We start from the raw sequence: 22,980 nt of genomic DNA on the forward strand, positions 1-22,980 counted from the left end.
CTCCAGGGATGGGGCAGCCACAGCTTCTCTGGGCAACCTGTTCCGGTGTCTCAACACCCTGACAGTAAAGAATTTCTTTCTGGTATCTCATCTAAATCTCCCCTCTTCCAGTTTAAAACCATTACCCCTCATCCTATTGCTCCACTCCCTGATCAAGAGTCCCTCCCCATCTCTCCTAAAGGCCCCCTTTAGGTACCAGAAGGCTGCTATAAGGTCTCCCCAGAGCCTTCTCTTCTCCAGGCTGAACAACTCCAACTCTCTCCGCCTGTCTTCATTGGACAGGTGCTCCAGCCCTCTGATCATCTTTGTGGCCCTTCTCTGGACCCATTCTAATCCTTAAAGGATTACAAAGACGACAAGGGAATTAGCACTGGGACCCCTGCTCTCCACCCCTGCATCCCTCCATGGGTGCAGGCGTGCTCTTACACCAGGCTGCCAAGGAACAGGGACGTTGGACGCTGCTCCAGAAGGGAAGGGGAGCCGGGGACCAACTGTGACAGCAAGGTAGGCTTGGGTGGAAAAGGTGAGGACAGCAGGGTGACCTCACCAACAAAGGCACAGCCCAATGGTACCTGAGCAAAGCGAGCAGAGAAGCTCTGGTGACAGTGACCAGGTTCAGCTGAGAGTACAGATGGCCAGACAACTCCACGGTGATGGGGCAAGTGTGAGGTGAAGCACACATGGTCGTGCTGGTTGGCCATCAACTGTACTACCTCAAAGCTGTCCCAAAGGCCAAATGAGCAGACCCCCAGGAAGGGGGATGCCCTCAGGGCCACAACACTGACAAGGCCCATGAAAAACTTTTACCTGACTACCTGAAAAATCAGGTTCTAAAATATCTCATTTATTTTTGAACGGGACAACTGGAAAGGAAAGAAAGACACAGTTTTATTATTGATTTGTTGCTGAATCCAGAGTTCAAGTAACATGGTCACTGTTACATGCTGGGTAACTGTTTTAAAGAATCATTGTTGATACGTAAAGAACAACGGAGAACTTTTAGTTGGGAGGAATTCTACTTCCATGTCGAACGCTTACGTCAAACTACTTCCTCTTCTTTGAGGAAAGAAAAAAAAAAAAAAAAAGAATGCTTCTTTGTTAGGCACAGACCTGCTCCTACTGTTTATTGCCCAGATTATGTATAAATCAATATTCTGTCTCCAACACCCTTATTCTGGTGCGGCTGGGATGTGACCTTTATTATGACAGGGAACACGGCACATTTAGATGTCTGTTTTCCACCAAGGATTCCTTGAGTTCAGATCTAAGATAGAGCAACTGTGAAGCTAAATCCATGTCTAGGTACTTGCCTTAAACACTGAGGAGAAAAAGAGGAAGGCCTTCAACAGCTCCCTTTCTTTTCATAGATAACAACAATACAGGAAGAGTTCCCTAAGTGTGTGTTGTTTTCTTAACAAATAAATTAGCCATAGAAACCCCCAAGGTCACAGAGTTACTGAACAAAGAAGTAGAAACAATGAGGCTTGTGTTCGAGCCCCATCTCTACTTCAGAAGGTGTGGTTTGCAACAGCAAGAGGGTGCTCAAGGGTTCAAAAAACAGTGAGAGGAAACCTAAGGGAAAAAACGCACTTCAAGCCATTAAGAAAAAGGTGCCATTTCTGGTTCTGAACATCCCTTTGAAAAGCAGCTGTTGTCATAATAAAGACAAGAAATAAGACAACGCAGAGGTACAGTAGGCACCCAGACCGAGAACATCTCAACAGAGGCCGTAGGACACCTTCCACACAACTTCAGAGAGTGATGGAGGGGGTATCCGTCTAAGTTGAACAGGTTATGTTGAATTCCCTTTTTTTAATGGGATGATGGGACCTCCAAAGCACAATTCACCTCATCTGCTTAAGAAATCTACTTTAGGGCAAGCCGAATCCCACCACAGCAGCGTCTTTTCCTCTCCATCGACATTAAGGGGAATAAAAGGCACCAGCTCAGAGGTGTCTGTCCTACCCACGTCTGCCTTTGGTCCAACAGACCCTAACTATGGACAAGGAACTGTTAAGATCAACATCAGAACTAGGACCTTCTGCGTTTGGAAGTGGTTCAACAGGTATTGGAAGGAAAACACAAAGTTACCAGTGTGTCAGAGAGCACATAAAAGAGGCTTTTTTCCATGGTACATAAATAGGGATAATATGCATTTGTTTTTCTAAATGGAGTCTTGGAAAAGAATAAATAAGAGAATACCGAGTCCCATTTCATTCTCAAAAAAAATTAAGTATTTCTGTCAGTAACTACTTTGAATAAAAGCCTTATAATTCACTCGCTTTCAAATAGGTATTTTGCTCTTTTCCTACTTGACTTCAGAACTCAGCAATTCATAAACGGAAGCCTGTAACCCCACAGTCTATTTTCTTCCTAATTAAAGAACCTTGTTAGGACATGTAGAGTAGTTGCTGGATTTTCCTTTTAAGTCCAGACCTGTCACTTCCTTGAAAAATAACTGTAGCAAATGAAAATGAGCAGGTCTTGAAATAGCCCTGCAAAGCTTTCATGTGAGGAAAGGAAGAACCCACTATTTCTCTGCACTTAGAGGGGCCGTGTGTGTATTTTAATGGATGCCTCAGATTTAAAGGACTCCTTTGTTGCTATGAGATCTAGTAGCGTGTTCTTAAAATGGAGATTATTGAACGCAGAACAGCAGTGGAGAAACTGGGCCATTTGGGACTACTTCTTTCAGCTTTGCTGAGTTTCTACTGTTATCTGTGGGAATCCCAAGGCCAGCCTTTGCCTACCCAGACGAGGAAAGACATCTCTCACGCTGCTTTGTGAAAGAGGAGCCCCAACTCCTGCCCTCTGCCCTGATCCGCACCAGTCTCACCAGAACACTGCTGGCGCCCACCCCTAGACTCAACACTGCTGGCAGCGTCCTTGTGGGCAGTGCCTGTGCCCTGTCAGCCTTGGGGTGATCAAATCACAAACACTCGTGTGAGCATCTTGTAGGGTGTGAGTATGGGCAGGGGAGGCAGCAAAGGGAGACGTCTGAGGGCAACGGTGCCGTCGCCAGAGGATCCACACCGCACACCGGCCTAGGCCCGCGCCGCCCCATAGGCCGGAGCCTGACCCCAGTGCCAGCCTCCATCGGGCAGGCCGCGACTCCCACAGAAGCTCGGGCAGCGGGTGCCCCGACTCCCCCTGGCCGGCCAGCGGGGGCGGCGGGACCCTGCGGGGCAAAGCCGCCGGGCTCCGGGTGGCGGGACCGGACGGGCAGCGTGAGGGCGGCTGGGCCCCGCCATCTCCCCCAGTCCCGCCCCGCCGTCGCTAGGCCCCGCCGCCAAGGGAGGAAGTGTCGTAAGGGCTGACAGGAAACTTGGCGGCGGGTTACGGCAGCGGCGGCCGCGCTTGGCGGCCGCTGGATGAGCGGAGAGTGGGAGCCGCGGCGCTGAGGAGACGCGGGGGTGAGTGGCCGCGGCGGCGGGCGGGGAGGCCGCGGCGGGTGGCCGCCCGGGGCCCGTAAGGGACCGGGGAAGGGCCCCGCCGACGGCGGCGGGGGGAACGGGACAGCAGGAAGAGGCGGCGGCGGGGCGGCGAGGCGGGGCCCGGGCACCGTCTCTGCCTTTGTTCGCGCCCCCCCCCACTCTCCCCTCCCCAACCCCGACCGCGGCCCGTGAGGCCGCCGCCTCCGTCCCCTCGCTCCCGTCTGGTCTGACGCCCTCCTCCTGGGTGGGTTTGTGTCGGTCTCTCCCGTAGGATATGGCCGAGGTACCGCCGGGGCCTAGCAGCGTCCTCTCCCCGCAGGGGGACACGCTCTCCCCCTTCCCCGGAGGAGGAGGAGGAGGGGGGGCTGCTTCCTCCTCCTCCTCCTCTTCCACCTCCTCTGCTGCCGCCGCCGCCTGCACCGGGGCCCAGGACGAGGAGGCCGAAGAGGAGGAGGAGGAAGAGGAGGGACCCGCGGGCGGACGGGAGCGGCAGCAGCGAGGAGGAGGAGGAGGCAGCGACGGCGGCAAGGGGGGGCCGCAGCAGCACCGCCTCCACCATCACCACCACCATCCCCCGCACCACAACCACCAGCTCAACGGCCTCATCAGCCCCGAGCTGCGGCACCTGCGGGCCTCCCTCAAGAGCAAGATCCTCAGCTCGGAGGCAGGGGCAGCCCCCGAGGGGCTGGAGAACAAGCGAGCCAGCAAAACAATGGGCTCCGGACAGCAGCAGCAGTCATCGCCCCCGACCACAGCACCGTGCTCATCCTCCCTTACCAACCACCTCCCTCCCCAGGGAAGGACTGCACCCTCTCCTCCTCCTTCTCCCCCAGCAGCAGCAACAGGGGACAGGAGCCAGCCTGCTGCCACAACTACAACTGCTGCTAAGACTGCAGCCCGCAATGGACTGGCAGGAGGGACTGGCTTGGAGGAGGAAGAGCAGGAGGAGGGGGATGAAGGAGGGGAGGAGGAGGAGTCCCTGCTGCTACTCTCCAGGTCCTTAACAGCAGCTTGCAGTTTGAAAGGCTCGGGAACGGACTCTCAGCCCGAGGAGGACCTAACGATACGATACGTCCGATATGAGTCCGAGCTGCAGATGCCCGATATCATGAGACTGATCACCAAAGATCTGTCTGAACCCTACTCCATTTACACATATAGGTATTTTATCCACAACTGGCCACAACTTTGCTTTTTGGTAAGTGTCAGAGGGGGCAGGGAGGGCAGAACTTGGGGAGTGGTTTGGGGCTGGGGAGGAGAGGATTAAAGGGTTGACATTTGTGGAAATACGTCTAATAATCTTTTTTGTGGATAAGGCCAAGCTTTGGGGGAAGTACCCGTCTTCCTAATGAAGTCCCCCTGTGACCTGTGCATGTATAAGTAAAGCATACAGCTGAAGTTCCTACATTTCGTTAATAGATGTTTTAAGTTTGAAGGTTTGAGCACAGGGCTAGGATCCAGGAATTCAAGGCTTCTAATCTTGGTTTTGACATTGACTTTTGTGACCTTTGGTAGTGCATTTTATCATTCCGTCTCAGTTCCTAGGTTTGTATTTTAAAAAGTACTCGGCCCACTAGAGTCTTATGAGTGCTTAGTAATTCTTGCACAATGGTTTTGAAACAGACTTCAGCATGGCTAGCATATAAATGTTAAGTGATACATGGAGAGACACTGTTAAAGGTTTTGTAGACTTTTTGATCTACTAGCTTTAAAAAAGACAAGTACCACTGTATTGCTGCTTACAGGTGAGGTAGTGTATGCAGCATGCAGAAATTCTTGTGCTGCTTAGATTGTCTTGCTGTTCTAATGATGTATTATAAGTTTTATATTCTTCCTGCTGCACTATTGAGAAGATTGATTAAGCTGTCACCCTGTCTTTTGAAATGTTTAGCATTTCTTATGGAAAAAACTTGTGCGTCAGTTGAAAAGCATGCTTTTAGGATGCTAATCTGTCCACAGGTGTATGAAACTGAGTGTAAGTTGGCCTGAGGGGTATACGTGCATAGTGGGAGTTTAGCTGTGTTTGATTTACTCATAGGAAAAGTTACGTCTGCAAAACAGAACATTTATGGGAGTGTATGGCACTTCCTTGCTAAGGTAAATGATGAATTCTTCTCTCTTGATGTTTTAATCAAGGCTGGTCCCTTCTCTGAAAGGTATAATTTAGTAGGAGCCAAGACACCCTTCAATTCAGGAGTATCTCTGTAAAATTTTAATAGGATATGAGTACAGGAGGTGAGACTAATGGACTCCATCTGGCCTTAAACTTCCTGAATGTTCCTGGTTTAGGGTCTGGTATAATTTATAGCAGGATTTATATGATTTATAGAAGGATTTCCAGAACCGTGCCTCTTAAAACCCTGAAGAGGGAATACAGTAGGATTATATGAAGTTGAGCAAAGCATTACCTTCTGGAACAAAATAGAAATACAAAAAGACTTGAAAACATTGTTTCATGCAAAGTCATGTTTGCCATTATAAGGATGCTGATCAGAGCAGAATGGTATTTTTCAAGCACTGAGTTATGTGTGTGATTTAACTCATACTGAAAAGACATGCTTGTGAACTACAAATGTCCATACTGTCAGCATCAAGTGTATCGCTGGTAATGCCAAAACAATTTATTTTTTTTTTTTTTGTCAGGGAGTAACTTATGAATATTGTTAGGGAAAGAGCAATGGCAAGTTGTTTGACAGAGCACTAAACCAGAAGATTTCTAATATTTATTTTTAACAAGTGCATTCAAAGAAGGAGGTATTACTCAAGGAAAAAAAAAGTGTCTTAAGCTTATTTTATAGTGACAGCTTCTTTTTTCATAGCCTTGAAGAATCAACAAAACTTTACTTGAACTCTGTGTCATTCTACTCAATTTGCCTTTTTTTTTTGAAGGGTGGAACAATCTGAAGTACATAAAACTGTAGAGAAGAATATGTGGCTATGAATGTCTAAAGCTGTTAGCAAATTGTTATCTACTTAATAATTTGAAGCTCGTGTGGTATGTTGAGTCAAATTTGATGGGTGTTTTTTGTGACTGGTTTTAGTGTTTTTAAGATTTGTTTTTTAGAGATTGTCTTGAAGACTTTCTGTTCTATAAAATTTAATTTGTTCCTGCAGTTAATGGATTCCTGAACTACTTCTGTCTCATAAGTGTCTGTAAAATATTTATCCTCAGTCGGGGACTGCATATTCCAATTAGCAAGAACAGTGTCAGGATGGTGAACAGAAGCATAGTGCTTGATCTCACAGAATCATTGGTCTTTAATGCCTTGTGGCCTCACACCCTTCTGGTTTCAGGTTTTGTTTTGCTTTCAATTGGTTTTAGGAAGAGGGGTTAGACTGCAGTTTGATTGTATTTGGAAAAAAAAAAAAGTCATCTGTAGGGATTCAATCAGTTCCTTTACATGACCATTTTTAGAAAAATATTCCAACACAAACTCACCTCTCTTCATTGCACTGTCATGGGCTGCTTTCCCTTTCTCAACACGTGAAGGGAAAATACTAACATCATTTAAATTTGAAGGTGGGACGTGTATTTTCCATGAATGATCAGCAATTGTCCCTTGCTGGTAATTATTCAGTAAACCATCTTAAAGACCATCGTTTTGCTATCTAGCATTTTGGATACCTGGCAATGCAGAGCTGTTTTCTGGGGGCATTATTAACAATTATTCCTGACAGTGATCATTCATGGGTTTGAAACTTGTTGAGTTTTGGCTTGGCCTTCCCGAGGTGCACCGTTGCTCTAACGGCTGGTGCCACAAAAAGGGCTGTTTGCTCTTCTGCTCAACTGCCTCTTCCTGGCCTGTGCCAACCCTCAGATTTCTCCAATTTGGGAAGCCAAAGTAGCCCTCCAATCACCAACATATATTTCTAAGTGCACGTGTATATGTTTTAGGGTTAGGTTTCTGTTGGTTTAAGGCTCCAAAGTAGTAGGATGTCACTGGCACTGGTGGTGGTGGGAGGGAAGAGGTGATGAGAATGCACAGCTGGAGGGAAGGCATAGGACCAATCCTAACTAGTCACTAGCATTGTGTTGCTTTATCAAACCACTTCCTAACTGTACACTCAAAAAAGTTCATATTCCACTTTAAAAGGACCTGGAGATACTAAGAGTCTTCAAAACCTCTTCACTTCAACGTCAAATTCATCTCTGTAACTGTCTTCCTGACTTTAGAGGTAACAAGTTGGGAATATGTGATGGTCAGTTCCTCTGTGTTACGCTGCTGTATTATCTGAGGTGTTGCAAGGCAATTAATCTCCTCCTCCATAAATTGCAACTGTCTGCTTAAATTTGGGTGTCTCCTGGCTTTGGAAGAGCAGGTTCACACTGTGTGCTAGGTGTGAATGCCTCGTAAATGCCTGGTTCTTACTTATTCCCAGGAGCTTTGTCAGCTCTGCCCAATTTATCTTCAAATTACCTATTATAACCACTCCCCTCTCAAAAAATTATAGAGGAAAGGGGTATCGTTTGTTTCACGTGAAGCATTTTTAAGTATCAGTACAGCTTTGTCTCCATGTGCATTGTAAATGCATTTTCAAAGTTGTAGCTTCCTTTTAAAGTGTGTAGTCTTAGCAGTGTTAAAGTTCTGAAACTTCCATTCTGAACTGATACATTAAATATTTCAGAAAATTGTTTTCAAAATACTTTAGCGTGGGAGAGGTGATCTTAGGAAACCTTGCTCTCTGCCAGAGTTTGGATAAGACAGGATATAATAAAAGCAGAGTCCTGGCTGAGTGTTGTAACCTCTCCTGTAATTCCCAATACTGCACCACTCGGCTGCCTTTTAAGAAAAATCTGGCAAATCTGTGCTTTTATTGGGTTCTTAACTTTGCCACTAGCTATAGCAGCATTTATAATTTAAACTTTCACAAGTTTAAAAATAACCTATTAATTCCATGTAAGTGGTTTTAGATGTGTTGTAAATCCTAAATGACTGCAGTTAAGATCTTGTTTTATACTAATGCTTTGCCTTTTTTTCTTTTTTTTTTTTTTTAATTGGATTTTATTCAAGACTCTAAGCATACTTCACGTTGAAGTTAAGACTTGCAAGACATCGCCCCTGTTTTTTTAAGTTGTGGAAAATTTGGGGCATAAAAGAACCAGGAAAGTTAGGAAACTTCCTAACCTCGTGGCAGACGCGGGAGGAAATTCTGTAAGATCCATTCCCAGTTTGCCAACTCTGTATTCCAGTGTCCCCGTGGGTAGGGTGGTGGTTTCAGAGACAGGTTTGCTGTGCTGCTACTTGCTGTCAGAGGCTTTGTGAAAACTTCACAGTCATTGCAGCATCGGAGTGTGTAACGTGGAGTTACTCTGGCTCTGCCCTTGCGCAGGAGGGAATGACAGGGAGTGGAAACAGAGCAATTTAGTGATTTGCCCAGTATCCTAAAGAGCTCTGACTGAACCTCCGGACTTTAGCTTAAAACCATCACCCTAAATGTATCTTCTAGTGGCGTTCAGTAACACCATGGCTGAACATAAGCCAAAGGGTTCATACGGAGCTGTTTTTGTGATACTTTGGGATGGATTTTGGTGCGTGTGCGAAAGGGAAGCTGAGTTGCAGTCCCGCAGGTTCTGCTGCATTTGAATGGCAAAATATTTCTCTTTCAGGGGCTAGTTGGTTGTTTTAATCTTCTCTAAGTGGGAACAAATGTCACAGGATTTGGGTATTAAATGCATACTCAGACTGTGGCTGACAGACTTAATGCCATCTTTTGCTAATGAAATTAATGCCGATTGTTTAATTTTGTGAAAAGTAATGTTCTTGCTGATTTACAGACGTTTCTGTGCTAACTCTTCTAGGTATGGTTGCAATACGAAGATATTAAAATCTAGTTTGTTTTAAACATTTAAACTTATTCCTAAGAACAAAGTTGATGCAAATATTGGATTTGAATTCATGTATGTTAATCCTGCTAATGACTTACGATTGAAGTAAATCTTTTTAGTACTCCATGTGGTTTATAATATATAATAGTAACTTGGGCTGGATTCTGTTTGTGGAAACTCGTATGTTTAGAAGTACTCTCGTATACCTGAAAAGAAAATTTGGCCCACGGTTGTCTTTTCATAAATTGTGTTCTGTGGCAGCTACTTTTTCTCTCCCCTCCCTGTATCTGTCTGGGCTTTTTTTTATTTACACAGTTTAACCTTCTCTAGGGAATTAAGTTACAAAGTTTTACATTGCATTCTAGTTCATTTCCAGCTTTAGATAAGGTTGGAGAGAAGGAGAAAGGAGAGGAAAGGCAACAAAAAAACCTCAAATTGAGGTGGAAACGCAGCACTCCCTCTGTAAGTGGAACAATGTAGATGAACTGGCAGATTTACCTGCCTGAAGACAGAGAAATAGATTTCAGTGTTTGAGGAACTGGTAACAAAGTTGTACTTTATTCAGCTCTCTGGCAACAGTGGTAAAACCAGTGGGGTACTTGCTGCTTTGATCACTGAAGCAAAATTTCTTTGCCGTTCATTTAGCATTTTAAACGTATGATTAATGAACACAGCTTTTCTGAAAAGAGCTCTAAACAAGAAAGAACACAGATACTCAGAGTCTAGAATGCCACTACTCTTGAAGTGTGTTAAAAAAAAAAATCTTAAAAATTCTCCACATGACTGTTACAATCAACAGTTTGCACGTGTTCACTTCAGGGCAAAGCACAACTGTAACATGTTTAGTTTGCGGTGCTGCTTTTTTTTTTTTTTAGTGAGGTATAAGATTACATCTAGGTGCTCTGCATAATTATAGCAATGTTATGAACAGTCTGTCTGATGATACTCTTTATTTAACTCCCTGGTTTTCTCAGGTCTGAGCCGAGATACAAAACTTGCCTTGAGCTGACACTTTGCATACATAGTTTTAGTTTAAGTAGAGCTTTTCATTTTTTTATGGATTAAACTGTGTTTTAGACCAAATGAAAGATTACTTGGAGGCTGTGCAGCGTGATCTAAATGGACTGAAATACAGCTTTTATTTTAAAAAAAACACTTGTTTAGATTGTTCAGGGTTGTTCTTGGATACTGCAAAAATGTGGTTTCCTGCCAAATAAAAACTTAGCAATAATTATATTTGCCTGATGAGCTTAGACTATATTAGAAATGGTGTTAGGATCCTGCTGCTTTGCAGAGCTTTGGAGCTGCAGCTCTTACATCTTGGGCTGCTTCGTTTCACCTGTGATACAGCTGCTGGTTGAGAGAGAACTTGGTTAATAACCCACCATCCAGATAGAGATGCTAGAAGATGAGATTCTTCTTTGGGCCAAATAACAGTGGGTTTGTGCCTGTGATATGACCTGCAGGAGTGCCTCTTCTGTCCGTAGAGTCTTAGCCTATAAGCTGTATATGAAAAGGTTGAGGTGGCTGGAGGCTATAGGATCTATACCATAGGCTTTGGAGAAGTGGGTTCGCAGGTGGGCTGCACTGAGGCCTGGCCAGCTCTGGCTTTGGAGAGTCCTTTCTGTTTGAAGTGTCTTGCTGTTGTAAATTTGGATTCTCCCCAAGCCCTGGTGCTAGCACATGCCTGTGCCAATCATGTGCTCCAGTCCCAGGTTAGTTGCTTCCCTTGAGCTGAAGGCGAGTTCCCCCCTGCAGATACAGGTCTCTCAAAGGCTGTGGATCCACTTATATACCCATACGTACAATTATGAGTTTCTTTTTTATCTCTGTCAGTCTTTCCTGAATGAATAGTAATTCATTCTCCACTTGGATGCTGTCCTACTCTGCAGCATTATTCAGTTTTACTGCTGCAGGTTATAATGTCATTAATCTCTTAGGCTGCCTAATCTTTCAGTTAACATATGACTTAGTTTTTTCTTACAGTCTTTCTCTGATACATTTCATGGTAAAATTTTGGTGAACACAGTGGTTGTGCAAGTAGTTTGATAAGCGTTTGGGGAGGAGTTCTTTTCTTTCTGGTTTGTTTGGTGGTTTTTTTTCTTAAATATTTCAGAATAACTACATCTCCCTGACCACACTTTTGGTGACAATACCATTGGGATTAACAGTCAGTGCATAGCCCTTAACAAATGAAATCTCTGAATAGTTAAAATGTGTGAAATTAACTGTGTGCTTTTTTTATTTGTTCTTTGGGTGTCATGTGACTGAAAATGACAGTTTCTAAAGATTAAACATAGCAACGTTTTTCACTGATCCATTGTGGCCTTGACATTAAAAGCAGACAAAAATTAAGCGTGTTATCTACCATAGCCCTTGTACCTAAAAATTCAGATTGCTGTAGAACAGGAATGGAATTTTTTTTACCTCTGTGGCAGGCCATGTGAAAGGGTGATTTATGCATTAACTTGATCGTCCCTGCTCCATTTTATCACACGTGTTTTTGCCTGTAGACTTCATGGAATAATAATGTGGTTCTCTCCAGGACAATTCATTGGTTATTAATTGACTGTAACTTTATTTGAATGTAATAAAGAATTAAGAATCCTTTAATCTTATTTATACTTTTGGAGACATTTTTAAAATATGTTTTTAGTTGTTTTTTTTTTAATAACTTTATGCAAACAAATTTTGTGTGGCTGTTTCACTTGAAATGAACTGGTTTACTACTTTTGGCAGCTCTGTAGATCACGAACTGAGAATGCATACGTGTATGTTTGTCTTTAAGGCCATGGTAGGTGAGGAGTGTGTAGGTGCCATCGTCTGCAAGCTGGATATGCACAAAAAGATGTTCCGCAGAGGTTATATAGCCATGTTAGCAGTGGATTCCAAATACAGAAGAAAAGGAATTGGTAAGAATAGCCTTTTTTTTGTTATTTCTTACTTCAATCCTGTAGTTGGGGTAACTGTAGCTGTCATAAAGATTTAAGCAGAACTGAATTTCTAGATGCGGTGGTTTGTCTGTCATCCTTGCCTTACTCGACCGCACAAGCTCCCCAGTGGCTTTTTAAAAATTTTATTAAAATAACCTGAAATGCCCTATGAGATTTATATCTGGGATATGATAAAGCTGAAAAGAAAGGCAGTCATCAGCCCCTTACCTCTGCCTATTACCTCTGTCACATAACAACAGAGGGAATTGCTTTGCATTTTTATATGTGCCCTCATCACTGTGTTTCTATGTTATGTTCAGTCTATCTTTTTTCAGTGGATTTATCCCTTGGCTTTCCCCTATCAATTATGCATATATTGCCCGTTGGGGAGAATGTATGTAGCTCATTATTGTATTAATAAGTGAAGAAGAATAGTTGTGTATGGCTATTTGAGTGGCTGAAACGGAGGTGCATTTTGTTGGGAAGTTACACGATAAAAGAAATCACTCTTGGCAGGGAGTTTCCCCTCCCTTGTTGACCAGGTTTTGCCCTGATGAAGGGATTTTCATTTAACACCAGTTGTCCAAGTTGGCTTAATTAAAGATCTGTTCTTAAGGAACTTGGGGTTTTTTTGGTGTTGGTTATTGTGAAATTACATTTTGTAATATATTTTTGAACTTAAAACGTAGACGTCAGCTTGAAAGCCTAGAAATGTGCATCACCACTCATTCACACTGAACAGCTCATACTTTTGTGATTAAAGACAGAAAATTACTTGCATTGGAAAAATGGTGGTGCTTCACAGAATGGTACCATTATGTTTGTTTTCCTCTTAAAAAACAAACAAACAAAAAGAAACCCTCCAAAAACTGCGTATTATCATGGCTATTGAAGCATGTGTGGATTTATTTATTTTTTTTCCCCTTCAGTGCAATTCAAAAGCCATTGTTGGTTTCTCTAGGGGAGCAGAGGGAAGAGGATACTGAGAAATCACTGTCTCTCCTTTCCTTTTAGCTGAGTCATGAAGGAGCCTGCCATAATTTAATTGCAGGTGCTTGGACTCATGAGTAAATAAGAACTAATGCTGTTATTATGAGAATCTCTGCAATATTTTTCCCTCACTTTAGTCAGTTCATTATGTTAGAATTATATAAATAGAATTTACATTTAAGGCCTTGCTTACTTTAGCATTACTTTTTCCTACATTTGCCACCTTTCTTGCTGTTTCTCAAAGTATGCTGTTAATCTGAAGATTTGTTTTAAATGTGGTTCAGTTTTGTCGTACGTTCACCAAGAAATCTTAGTTGATTAAAGTTTTGATAATACTTTAAAACATTCTCTAGATTCCTTGGGGTTTTTTTTTTCCTTTTCCTTAGCCTTCTTATGGAAGTGAGATTTTATGCAATTTCATTGAACAGCAGTTTTTTCCACTAATAACTTTGAAATCAACTTTCAATTTCACCCCAATTCTACAGACAGGTAGGGATATTACATTTGTAGAACTGTTGTGAAATAGATGAAAAATAGCAATAAAAAATTAAATTAATGCTTGACTAAGGGGAAGGGAAGAGCTTCAACCATATTAGTAGATAGTAGCAAATCCAAATGGGAGTGAGCCACAAGGAAAGTGGTTTCATAAGTTCTGTTACTAATAGAAGTATTTGTTTTAGTAAGAGGAAATTCCCTTGGAAGATGAATGTCCTTCAAGTACACGCCAGCAGAGTTTGACTTTAAATGCAACAAAAAGGAATGAATCACATCTTGGAAGGCTATATATAACACCATGTTAAACATAGAAGCCTGTTTCTAATATCCCTGTGTTGAAGAATCTTGCGCTCAAGCTGAGTCTCTGGATAACTTTACGGATTATTTTAATGTCCAAACTTGAGACTGCAACTTGACTGCAACTTCTTTCTTTCTTTCTTTCCTCCCTGCTCTCCCCAGGCCTCATGTCATGTAGGTAGCACATGTTAAGTCGTATATAAACAAGCATCTTCTGCATTGCAACTCTGACACTCACTCAAATCTATATTTCAGGTACAAACTTGGTTAAGAAAGCTATTTATGCTATGGTTGAAGGAGATTGTGATGAGGTAAGATTTTATAATCAAAACCTTTCATAATGTAAATGGTTTGCATTCTCCTATATGTGGCTTCATTTCACAGGTTTTTCTTCTACAGGACTTTTTTTAGGTGGGGAGTGGGTTGGTAAGAAGCTATTCCTTTTATAATAAAGGGAAAAATAACTTCAGGAAAACATATGGTGCGAATAGGGGAAGGATTTTCTAAATTTGTCTTAAGGGCTCAAGTTCAGTGTTTCAGGTTTTGCTTTACTTTGCAAACTGTCACAGCCTTTGGTCACAGGCACGTTTTCCTCCAAAGACTCTAGTTTAAGGTGCTACCGACCAGTGTAACTTGCACATTGTGTGTAGTTCTTCTGTATTTTCAGAAACACAGAGATACTGGAACGGTACGTACTGTAGTATTGCAGAATAGGGTTTTATCACAACAAGTCATCAGGCTGTTCTGACAGCGTATAGCTGTATTATGTAGTGCTAACAGAACTCTCATGACTTAAAATGTCAACAAAAACTTGGAAGGAAAGTGGCTGAATGGCTGTTAAACTTTCTCTGGCCTATATGTTACCAGTATTTCCTTTTGCCAGATCAGAATCCCTTATCTTTTTTTTTAATTTTATATATATACACACAGATACATATATATATAGCAACTAACTATGTGCCATGTCTAACCTGTGAAGAACTTTCTCTATGTCCATTCTCCTTCATCCAGTTGTCTGTCCCTTTAACTTTCATCTGCTCGGTACAATGCAATTTTTCGCTTGTTCCTGCCTTGTGAGCACTGTGCCATTTCAGTGTGTCAGAGTTAATGACCCTTTGATCTCTCTGTTACCGCCTTTCAGCTGCTCCCTCAATTCTCCTCCTGCCACATGGTGAAGTTTCTTATCCAAAACTACAACTTGTGTCACAGGACTTCTGGCACATACTCTGTTTATTTTTCCACGTGTTGTGTTATGCCTCTTGCAGCATCCTTGCATGTGTTCTGACTTCATTCATTTATTCTTCCTGTCAGATTCCTTCATGCCTCTGCTTACTGGTGTCTATTTCCCCCTTCTCCTCCTCCCCCCGTAATTAAGTTGGACTCGGGCAGTGTAGTGCAATCTGATAGTTCTGTAATTCTTCAAATTCTGTGTTTTGGCTTGTTGCTTCTAGTATCATATGTAATATGCTTTGCTCTAATCTGTTTTACCACTTCCTACATTGAACTAATCAAGAAAAGCTGTTTGTTTGCTTTTTCTATTGCATTCCACTATGTTCTTGAATTCATTTGCCATTGCTAGAGTATTCAAGATTTAAAAAAAAATTTAAAAATGATTGAGGAATGGTGTCACGCTGTTCACATCACAGTTGAACAATTGAGATGCGGAGGAGTGAAGTGAATTGCCTACTGTTGTTACTGTCAGTAGTAGAACTGGCTTTTTCTACTCAAGCTACCAGGGTTGCAAGAGTTCCCATGTGATTTCTGAGTGTTGTGTACATGCAACTCGTGTAACTTCATTTCTAAATTGGACTATCTAACGGGTGTACGCCTAACGATCTCTCCTGTGTCTGTCTTTTTTTTCTACCGCTGTAATATTAGTCCAAGAGTCCTCCTTACTGCTTTTCATCTTTGTAAAAATGAAATAAATGGGATAAGGATCACAAGCTAGTGTGCAGTAGGACCTCATTAAGTCTGAGTGGCAGATTTTCATCTCTGGTGCTGTATAAATGCTTTGTACTAAGTGCATGGGGTGTTTTTGAGAGACTATTGATGTCCCTCTTTAATCGAAGGCACTGCAGTTCAAGCTCCTTGGAGTGTGTGCTGGACGGGTGCAGGCTTGTTTCAGATCCAGTTTGGAAACTGTGTAACCGTGTTTGTGGGATGATGATTCTGAAGTAATTATGCCCTGCTTCTTGGGGGCTTTTGCATCAGCAGAGCCTTGTGCTGGCACAGAATTTTGAAATCACGGAGAGCAAGCAGAGTATATTTCTGACTTTCTACGCCGGCCAGCAGAGTCATACCCACACTGATTTGATATATTTATGTTGTTCTTTTTCACATACAGTGAAAACAGAGTGAGAACACAGTGTGTTCTTTTACACATACTATGAAGTTGGTTACTTGTACCAAATGGTGGATTGCTGAGCTTTCAGTCATGACCAGAATCTGAAAAATCCAGCTAGCCACTCATTAAAAGCCCTGTCTGACAGAGCCAAGGCACTTATCCTCACCAGTTTTAACAAAAGTTGTTGGGAGAATGTTTTTTGCCTTTTTAATTGATGCCTGGAGCTGATCAAAGTACTACATTACAATAATTAGTCTTTGTGAGGCGTGTAAATAGTTTACTCATCTCAGCTGCTCTTAAGATACTTTTCTACATCCCTTAATAAAATGATGAAAATAAAAAAAAATGCTGCTACTTGACATAAGATGAACTGCAATTCAAAAATCTGCTATTTTCTGAAACTTGCTCGGAATAGGATTAAGATCATGAATATGCAGCTGTACGTGTCATGAAAATTTTCCAAAGGCTGCTTGAGAACTCTTCCCTTCAATCTAATTATGGAATAGTTGCCGTAAATGTACTTAATTTTAATAACTTGTGGTATATAATCTGATAAATACTTTGTTCAGTGTGTTACATTTCTCAGTACCGTAGATTGGACTTTTGAGGTATCAACGTTAAGTCCTGAAACATAGAGGATATATACAGCACCATAGATGAAAATCTTGAAAAATCACTACTGATGTAGCATGTCAAAGTATGCTGCAATATTTTAGTGATTAAGGACATTTTTATTTCCTGTAAGTAATTTACTGGGAATCAACTAAGCCAGCCCTATGGAACAAGTGATTTTCAGTGGTCAGCCAGCTGCCTAAGAGGTAGTTTATGCTATATGTCACACCTCAAAGCTAAGAGGCAATATCCTTCCAGCCAGGGGTTGTTTCCTGGCTTGAGGAAGCCGTGGGGTAAGTGAAGAAGTAAATTAACTGGGGTGGAATCTGAGTGAGGGGAAGAGATGGCCATGGAGCTGGCCGTGGCCTGTTTTAGAATAGAAACCAGGGAAGTGATCAGATGTTGGGGGTGGGTGGTTGAACTAGAAATAACTTTTAAGCCTGAAGAAAGTACCTAATAACATGCTTTGAGCTGGAGTGTCTGGATATAACATTGCAAAACTCGAGGGATCTTTGATTTTTTTTTTTATTTTATTTTTTTAACCATTGGTGACTTTCTCAGACATTTGATGTTATTTGGATGTTATTTGAGTTTTGTACATTTGCTTAGTTTTTACTGAGAAGCAATTTTCAAAAATTATACTGCGTAGACCTTCATGTGGAACTGTAACATCCCTTAATCACTATTAGGAAGGAGGAGTTTTTCATTCATGTGTAGGTTTTCCATCTGTAACAAATGACCGTAAGTAATCTGCATATGATTCATTCAATTCATATTACTGAAATAATGTACCAGCTACCTGGTAACTAATCAAAATAAGGCTATGTCTAAGAGCTTTTTTTTAAGCAAAATGTAGAATGTGAAAAGGAGTTGCAACTTGAATTCCCATTGAGACTTTAGGGTGATGTAAAGTCAGGTTTTTTGACCACACCGGTAGGTGTGTCACTTTAATTCAGTCCCACACTTGGAAAAATTAAATGTGTATTTTTATATAATCCTATTTGAAACTGTCAAACTATTGGAATCTCTGCTTTTTCTTAAGCTACAAATCATTTAGAGTTTTAAATGTTATATTTTGAGTGCTGTCTTTCTTTAAAAGTTGAGGCACTTAAACTGATTAAGGGCACTGGGCAGGTGCCCATAACTTGCCAGACTTAGGAGGAAGAGTAACAACCTCTCCTGTGAGTGCTGAGAGGGTCCTTCCTTCATTTGCTTATTTGGTTTGGCTGTATTAATTCTGTGGCTTGGTTTCTAGACTGGAGTTCATTCAGAGTTTGAACTGAAGAAGCTTGACCTCTCCGTTTTTCTTCAGTTTAGGAATAAATTCTAGATAGGAAGATGTAATAACCAGAAACACTGCACTCCGCTCTCACTATAGAAGGTTTCTTGCTTCTAAGCTCAATTAAAATTAGAGAGTTGAGATAAAATGTTAGGTTTATGAAATTTAAGACATAAGAGAAAGGACCAGCCTTCAGAAAGCTGCAGCTTCTGCAGAAAATGTTGTTAAGTCCAATCAGACTTTTGCTGGTCTCCAGGGGAGGATGCATTTGGGTTATTAGAGGATTTAACAGGCATATGTGTACAACAAAATAGACCCTGTGAGACCAGAAATAAATGTGATGATTGAAGGTTTGCAGCTTGATTGAAAATCTCACACAGGAAGAGATGAATCCTTCATAAAACAAAGCTAATGAAGTTTGGATAAAATATGGGTGTGTTTCCTTATTAGATAACAGAAACACGTCTCTAACCCTTTGAGATCAGGGAACTACTTTGAATTTTGCTGAGTCTTCCTTAGAAATACCAGAGCAAATCTCTTGCGTTTGCTTTCAGGATGAGCATTCACTCAGGTAGTGGGATTCCAACAAACCTGAATTTCAACATTTAACCACTCCCTTAAATTGAATGATCTGCAGACAGTTGGAAGGCTGTCAGCACTTCGAGGCTGAATGCAGACTCGTTGTGTCACTCTGCCAGGTTACTAACCTTTTATGACAGCGAATGCCATTTGTAGCTGGATTTCAAGTAACACTGGGGATTTACACAGGAGATTTCCTCTTTGGCATAATGCTTTGTTTTAATTTGATTTAAGAAGCTGTACAACGTACATAATTATGTAGAAAACGTCACTTCTCAGGAAAACTATTTTACTACCATAACTTGCTATAAATTAATAGATACCCATTTTAATGGATTACGGATGTTAAGAATAATCACTCGAGCCACAAGACTTGATAGTAATGTTCTATGAAGTGCCAGTGAGAGAAATTCAAACTCTAATTCTTGCCATAAGACTGAGGCTTGAATTACTTTGTCTTAAGAGCGGACATTCAACAAACTGTGAACTCTGACTGTTTATACTTTAATGTGTGACTCTTAGTTCCTTTTTGGCAAATGAACTATTTCTAGGTCTTATTTTTCCCCCAGAGTATGTTGTTCATTGAGTTGTTAGTTCCAGATTTACTTTTCTTTCACACATTCTTATGCTGGAGAAGCAGAGGGTGAATTATCCATTGGAATGTGGTCAGAGTGGCTTGAAACTTGAGTAATGGTCAAATATATACATTAACCGGATCATAGAATCTTACTGAAGGTGACCAGTCTAACTGCTGGCTGCCTCCCTCTTTTATGTTGGCTTGGCCACTCCTTGGAAAGCAAACCATAGGGAGAGAAAAAGGGAAGGTTTTCTGCCTGGTTGCTTTTTGAAGTAGTGCAGCAACAATCCTAGGGAGCTGGCAGAAGGGGTGAGGGAGACTGGAAATGCGAGGCTGAAGGCACTGAGGGCACAGGGTCCATAAAGTAGATTGATTAAACTAACTGTACAAATACAGGCTAAGATTTTGTTCCTAGTTTTGAGGGGGTAGGGAGTGGTTAAACAGTTTTCCTGCTTTTTATTGGAGGGGAGGGAAAGGAAAGGGAGCCCTGGGTTTTGAGGTGGGGTAGATGACTATTTTTGGACTAAGGGAGTTTTATGTATATAGCTCTAACTACACAGAGCAGGGTATCAAATGCTGGTTTAGAAATAGCCATCAGTGGACTTAGCAGTGGCAGCAATCGCCGGTTTGCTGCAGAAATTGCTTAGGCTGTATTTTCATTCTATGGTCTTTCTACAGTGTCCATCAGCTCTTGTTTAATATGTGAATGTACGCTGTCATGGGACTGTACGTAGTCTGGTCAGCTCATTAGTTCAGCCTGTGTTCTTGCATAATCGTGACCTGTCCTTAATAGCAGAATCTTTAAATAATTGAGTGGGACAACAGTAAAGAGGCAAAACAAGTGTTTATCATTTGGAGTGGGTGCAGGGCTCCAGGTGTTCCAGGGCCCTGCTCAGTGCATTTGGGGAGAAGGTGGGACAACAATTCAGAGTGACACACTTTAGCAGTTTTGTATTTAACTTCTTGTTATTATCAGTATAGTTTTTTGCCCGTAGTTGAGACTTCTGGGATGATTTTGAGTCTTCGCTTAATTTCAATTACTCTTACGCTTGGGTTTGGTCTAAGCTTGGACAGACCTTTCTGCAACTGGGCTCTTGCCAACACAGGGGGAAAAAGATGGAAAAAGCTGCTCTCTCTTCCTGCACCCCGATTTGAGTTTGGGATACTCATGTTGAGCACAAATATTCATCGCAAATGTTGGGTCTGACAGCCAGTTGTAGAATGCTGAAGTGTATATCTAGGGCTAAATCTGTCCAATTAGAGGTCAAAGATATTAAATGACTAAACAAAAGCTTGTGTGCCAAGTTCTTGTGACACGCAAAAGTTCAGTTGCCCATTCAAAATTCAAAGTATGTTTTGGCCCCTGACCTGTTTGGTAGGTTGGGTTTTGGTGGGTTTTTTTGGGGAGGGGGATGTTGGGAGGCAGAGATTGTTTAGAGTTTGGTTGGTTGGTGTTTACCCTGGCTATTAGGTAATGAGTAGCAAAGAACTAAAATCTTGATATGAATTGGTTTACAGTTACACTTATTGATTAATTGCTAGTTTTTTTAAATGTTGGAATGGAGAGAGGTTGCTTTGATAAGTCAGGACAAGAAAAAATTAATTCCACTCCTTGCTAATAAGCGTACCTTTAAATAAAAACGTTGAAATTGCTTCAGTAGTCATGTAATTGCAACTGCTTCCTAATATTTTTTTTCTTCTTCTTTCTTTCCATAAAGGTTGTATTGGAAACAGAAATCACAAATAAGTCTGCTTTGAAACTTTATGAAAACCTTGGTTTTGTGCGAGACAAGAGGCTGTTCAGATACTATTTAAATGGAGTTGATGCACTGCGTCTTAAACTATGGCTGCGTTAAAAGACACCATCCCATCAAGCGACTGACGTCCCAACAGTGCAGAGTTGTCCTTTGCATGCAATGCAATTTGTCCAAAAATTGCTTTGCAGGAGTGGACTTAGTAATTTCCATGCAGCTCTTTCTGTCAGTGTCTCATTGAGTGTCGCACATATTTGTTGCACTTTGGCATGGCGCGTTTGTTTCGAATTAAAAACCGATTGTTTCAAACTTGGGAGTTCTTTTGGTACCAGCGAGATGTGCCAGTCGATAGCCAAGATATGTTCATTCATTTGCAAGTCTACTGACTGTATTGCATAACACGGTGAACATTTTATCAAAGAACCTGTCTGTGGAACGCGACTTTTGGTTCCAGGAATAAAAAAACAAACAAAAAAAAAAAGCCAATGTAGATTGTAAAATTCTATAAGTATACTAACATTTCATACAAAAAATTGCCATAGTTTTCTGGGAAAAGGCTTCAATTTTAGGTTTTATTTTTCAATATTGAATTTTCCATTCTTAAATATTGGTACCTCAGTGATTAGTGAATGAAAAAATGTATTGTAGGGTGGGGTGTGTGTTACAATGAGTAACAGTAACAATTAAATTGCGTCTGCCAGTGCCTGTATAGATAAGTATATTTGTCTTCACCTCTAAGTTTGGAGTGCATGCTTTTATTCTTTTACTTTCTTCAATTGTCTTTGCAAGAAAATTTCTGCTTTTATTTAAATTCTGGATTTGATAATAAATTATTTCAGATTTTTATAATTTGGATACTTCTCCCAAACGAGGGTTTGGAAGGCCCTTCTTTTCTTATAGCAAGAAGTGTAAGCTATTTTGAAAACCTTGAGTAGCTGCTAAAAGAGAACCTGATGTCACCAGTAAACCTCTGCTGGTTTTGGATGCACTTTTTTCGTTAAAAGAGTGAGGGACTTTTTAAAAGAAGATATAGAAAATTAATGTAAATTGGTATGATTTTATTTAATCAAAATTATTGCTAGAAGCTCTGAAAAACAGCTATTTTAAGATAGTTGGAACAATTTTTTTTTTTTCAGATTCAGATTGCTTTGCTTCAGTGTTCTAAAATGCTTCAATCTTTGGTTCTTGGTCTTGGAAATAAATTTCAAGGTGTATTGTATCCATTTTTAGCTGCTCTCATTTTCTCTAAACTTACATGAGCTGAGATGCTGGGGGATTTTTTCCCCTCCAAAACCGAAGCAGCGGGGAAGGACTTCTCTCTCTCTGTCTCTCTCTCTTTCTCTCTTTCTTGCATTTGCTCTTGCTCTGTTTTTAGCTTTCTTTTTTTTTTTCATTTCTTTAATTTGGTTTACAGAAGTTTTATCAATACCCATCAATTTTTTTTTCAGTAATTACAGTGTCTAGGCTTTCTTGTTCAGCGTGATCATATAGCCCAGTTCTATGAATCAGTTGGGTTTTTGTTTTTTTCACTTTGGAAACAAAAAGAACAACAAAGGTATTAGTTGACTTGTGGAAGAACCTACGTAATCTGTGAAAAGGATGAACTCTCAGTGAATCCACTCTTCTGTAGCTGAGCGTACTCTTCAGATTTGCCTTACTACACTTTTTTTTTTTCCTTTTTTTTTAGGGTTTGGTTTGAGTCATGGGTGGTTCTTTTTTTTTTTTTTTTCCAGTAACATTTGGAAAAGAGCCCTGTGCAGGAAAACTGGATTTAAAGGAAAGCCTTATTTTGCACAGACGAATCGCACATGGTGATGGACGTTTCTTACCATGTACAAATTATGAGTTGTATTTGAAAA

The 22,980-nt window shown here is 41.3% G+C and overlaps 1 protein-coding gene across 3 annotated transcripts; it reads left to right on the plus strand.

Moving 5' to 3' along the window:
• The first annotated feature begins 3,283 nt into the window (after positions 1-3,283).
• NAA30 (N(alpha)-acetyltransferase 30, NatC catalytic subunit) lies at positions 3,284-22,340 on the plus strand. Of its 3 annotated transcripts, XM_014947077.1 has the most exons (5): positions 3,284-3,413; positions 3,706-4,632; positions 12,050-12,173; positions 14,232-14,287; positions 21,086-22,340. In XM_014947077.1, the coding sequence occupies exons 2-5, from the start codon at positions 3,709-3,711 to the stop codon at positions 21,221-21,223; spliced, it is 1,242 nt and encodes a 413-aa protein (XP_014802563.1). In that variant the 5' UTR covers positions 3,284-3,413; positions 3,706-3,708; the 3' UTR covers positions 21,224-22,340. The 3 variants fall into 3 exon arrangements, with proteins under 3 accessions (XP_014802563.1, XP_014802565.1, XP_014802564.1); XM_014947078.1 differs by lacking the exon at positions 3,284-3,413 and having other exon boundaries at positions 3,579-4,632; XM_014947079.1 differs by lacking the exons at positions 12,050-12,173; positions 14,232-14,287.
• The last annotated feature ends 640 nt before the right edge of the window (positions 22,341-22,980 follow it).

This window comes from Calidris pugnax, unplaced genomic scaffold (assembly GCF_001431845.1).
Source record: "Calidris pugnax isolate Ruff unplaced genomic scaffold, ASM143184v1 scaffold127, whole genome shotgun sequence".
Taxonomy (NCBI): domain Eukaryota; kingdom Metazoa; phylum Chordata; class Aves; order Charadriiformes; family Scolopacidae; genus Calidris; species Calidris pugnax.

What these genes read in the sequence shown, in the direction of transcription:
- NAA30 (XM_014947077.1), top strand. Translation starts at nt 3,709, where the DNA reads ATGGCCGAGGTACCGCCGGGGCCTAGCAGCGTCCTCTCCCCGCAGGGG. An exon ending in GGCCACAACTTTGCTTTTTG is followed by an intron (nt 4,633 to 12,049) that starts GTAAGTGTCAGA and finishes TTTGTCTTTAAG; the next exon opens with GCCATGGTAGGTGAGGAGTG. An exon ending in TTGAAGGAGATTGTGATGAG is followed by an intron (nt 14,288 to 21,085) that starts GTAAGATTTTAT and finishes CTTTCCATAAAG; the next exon opens with GTTGTATTGGAAACAGAAAT.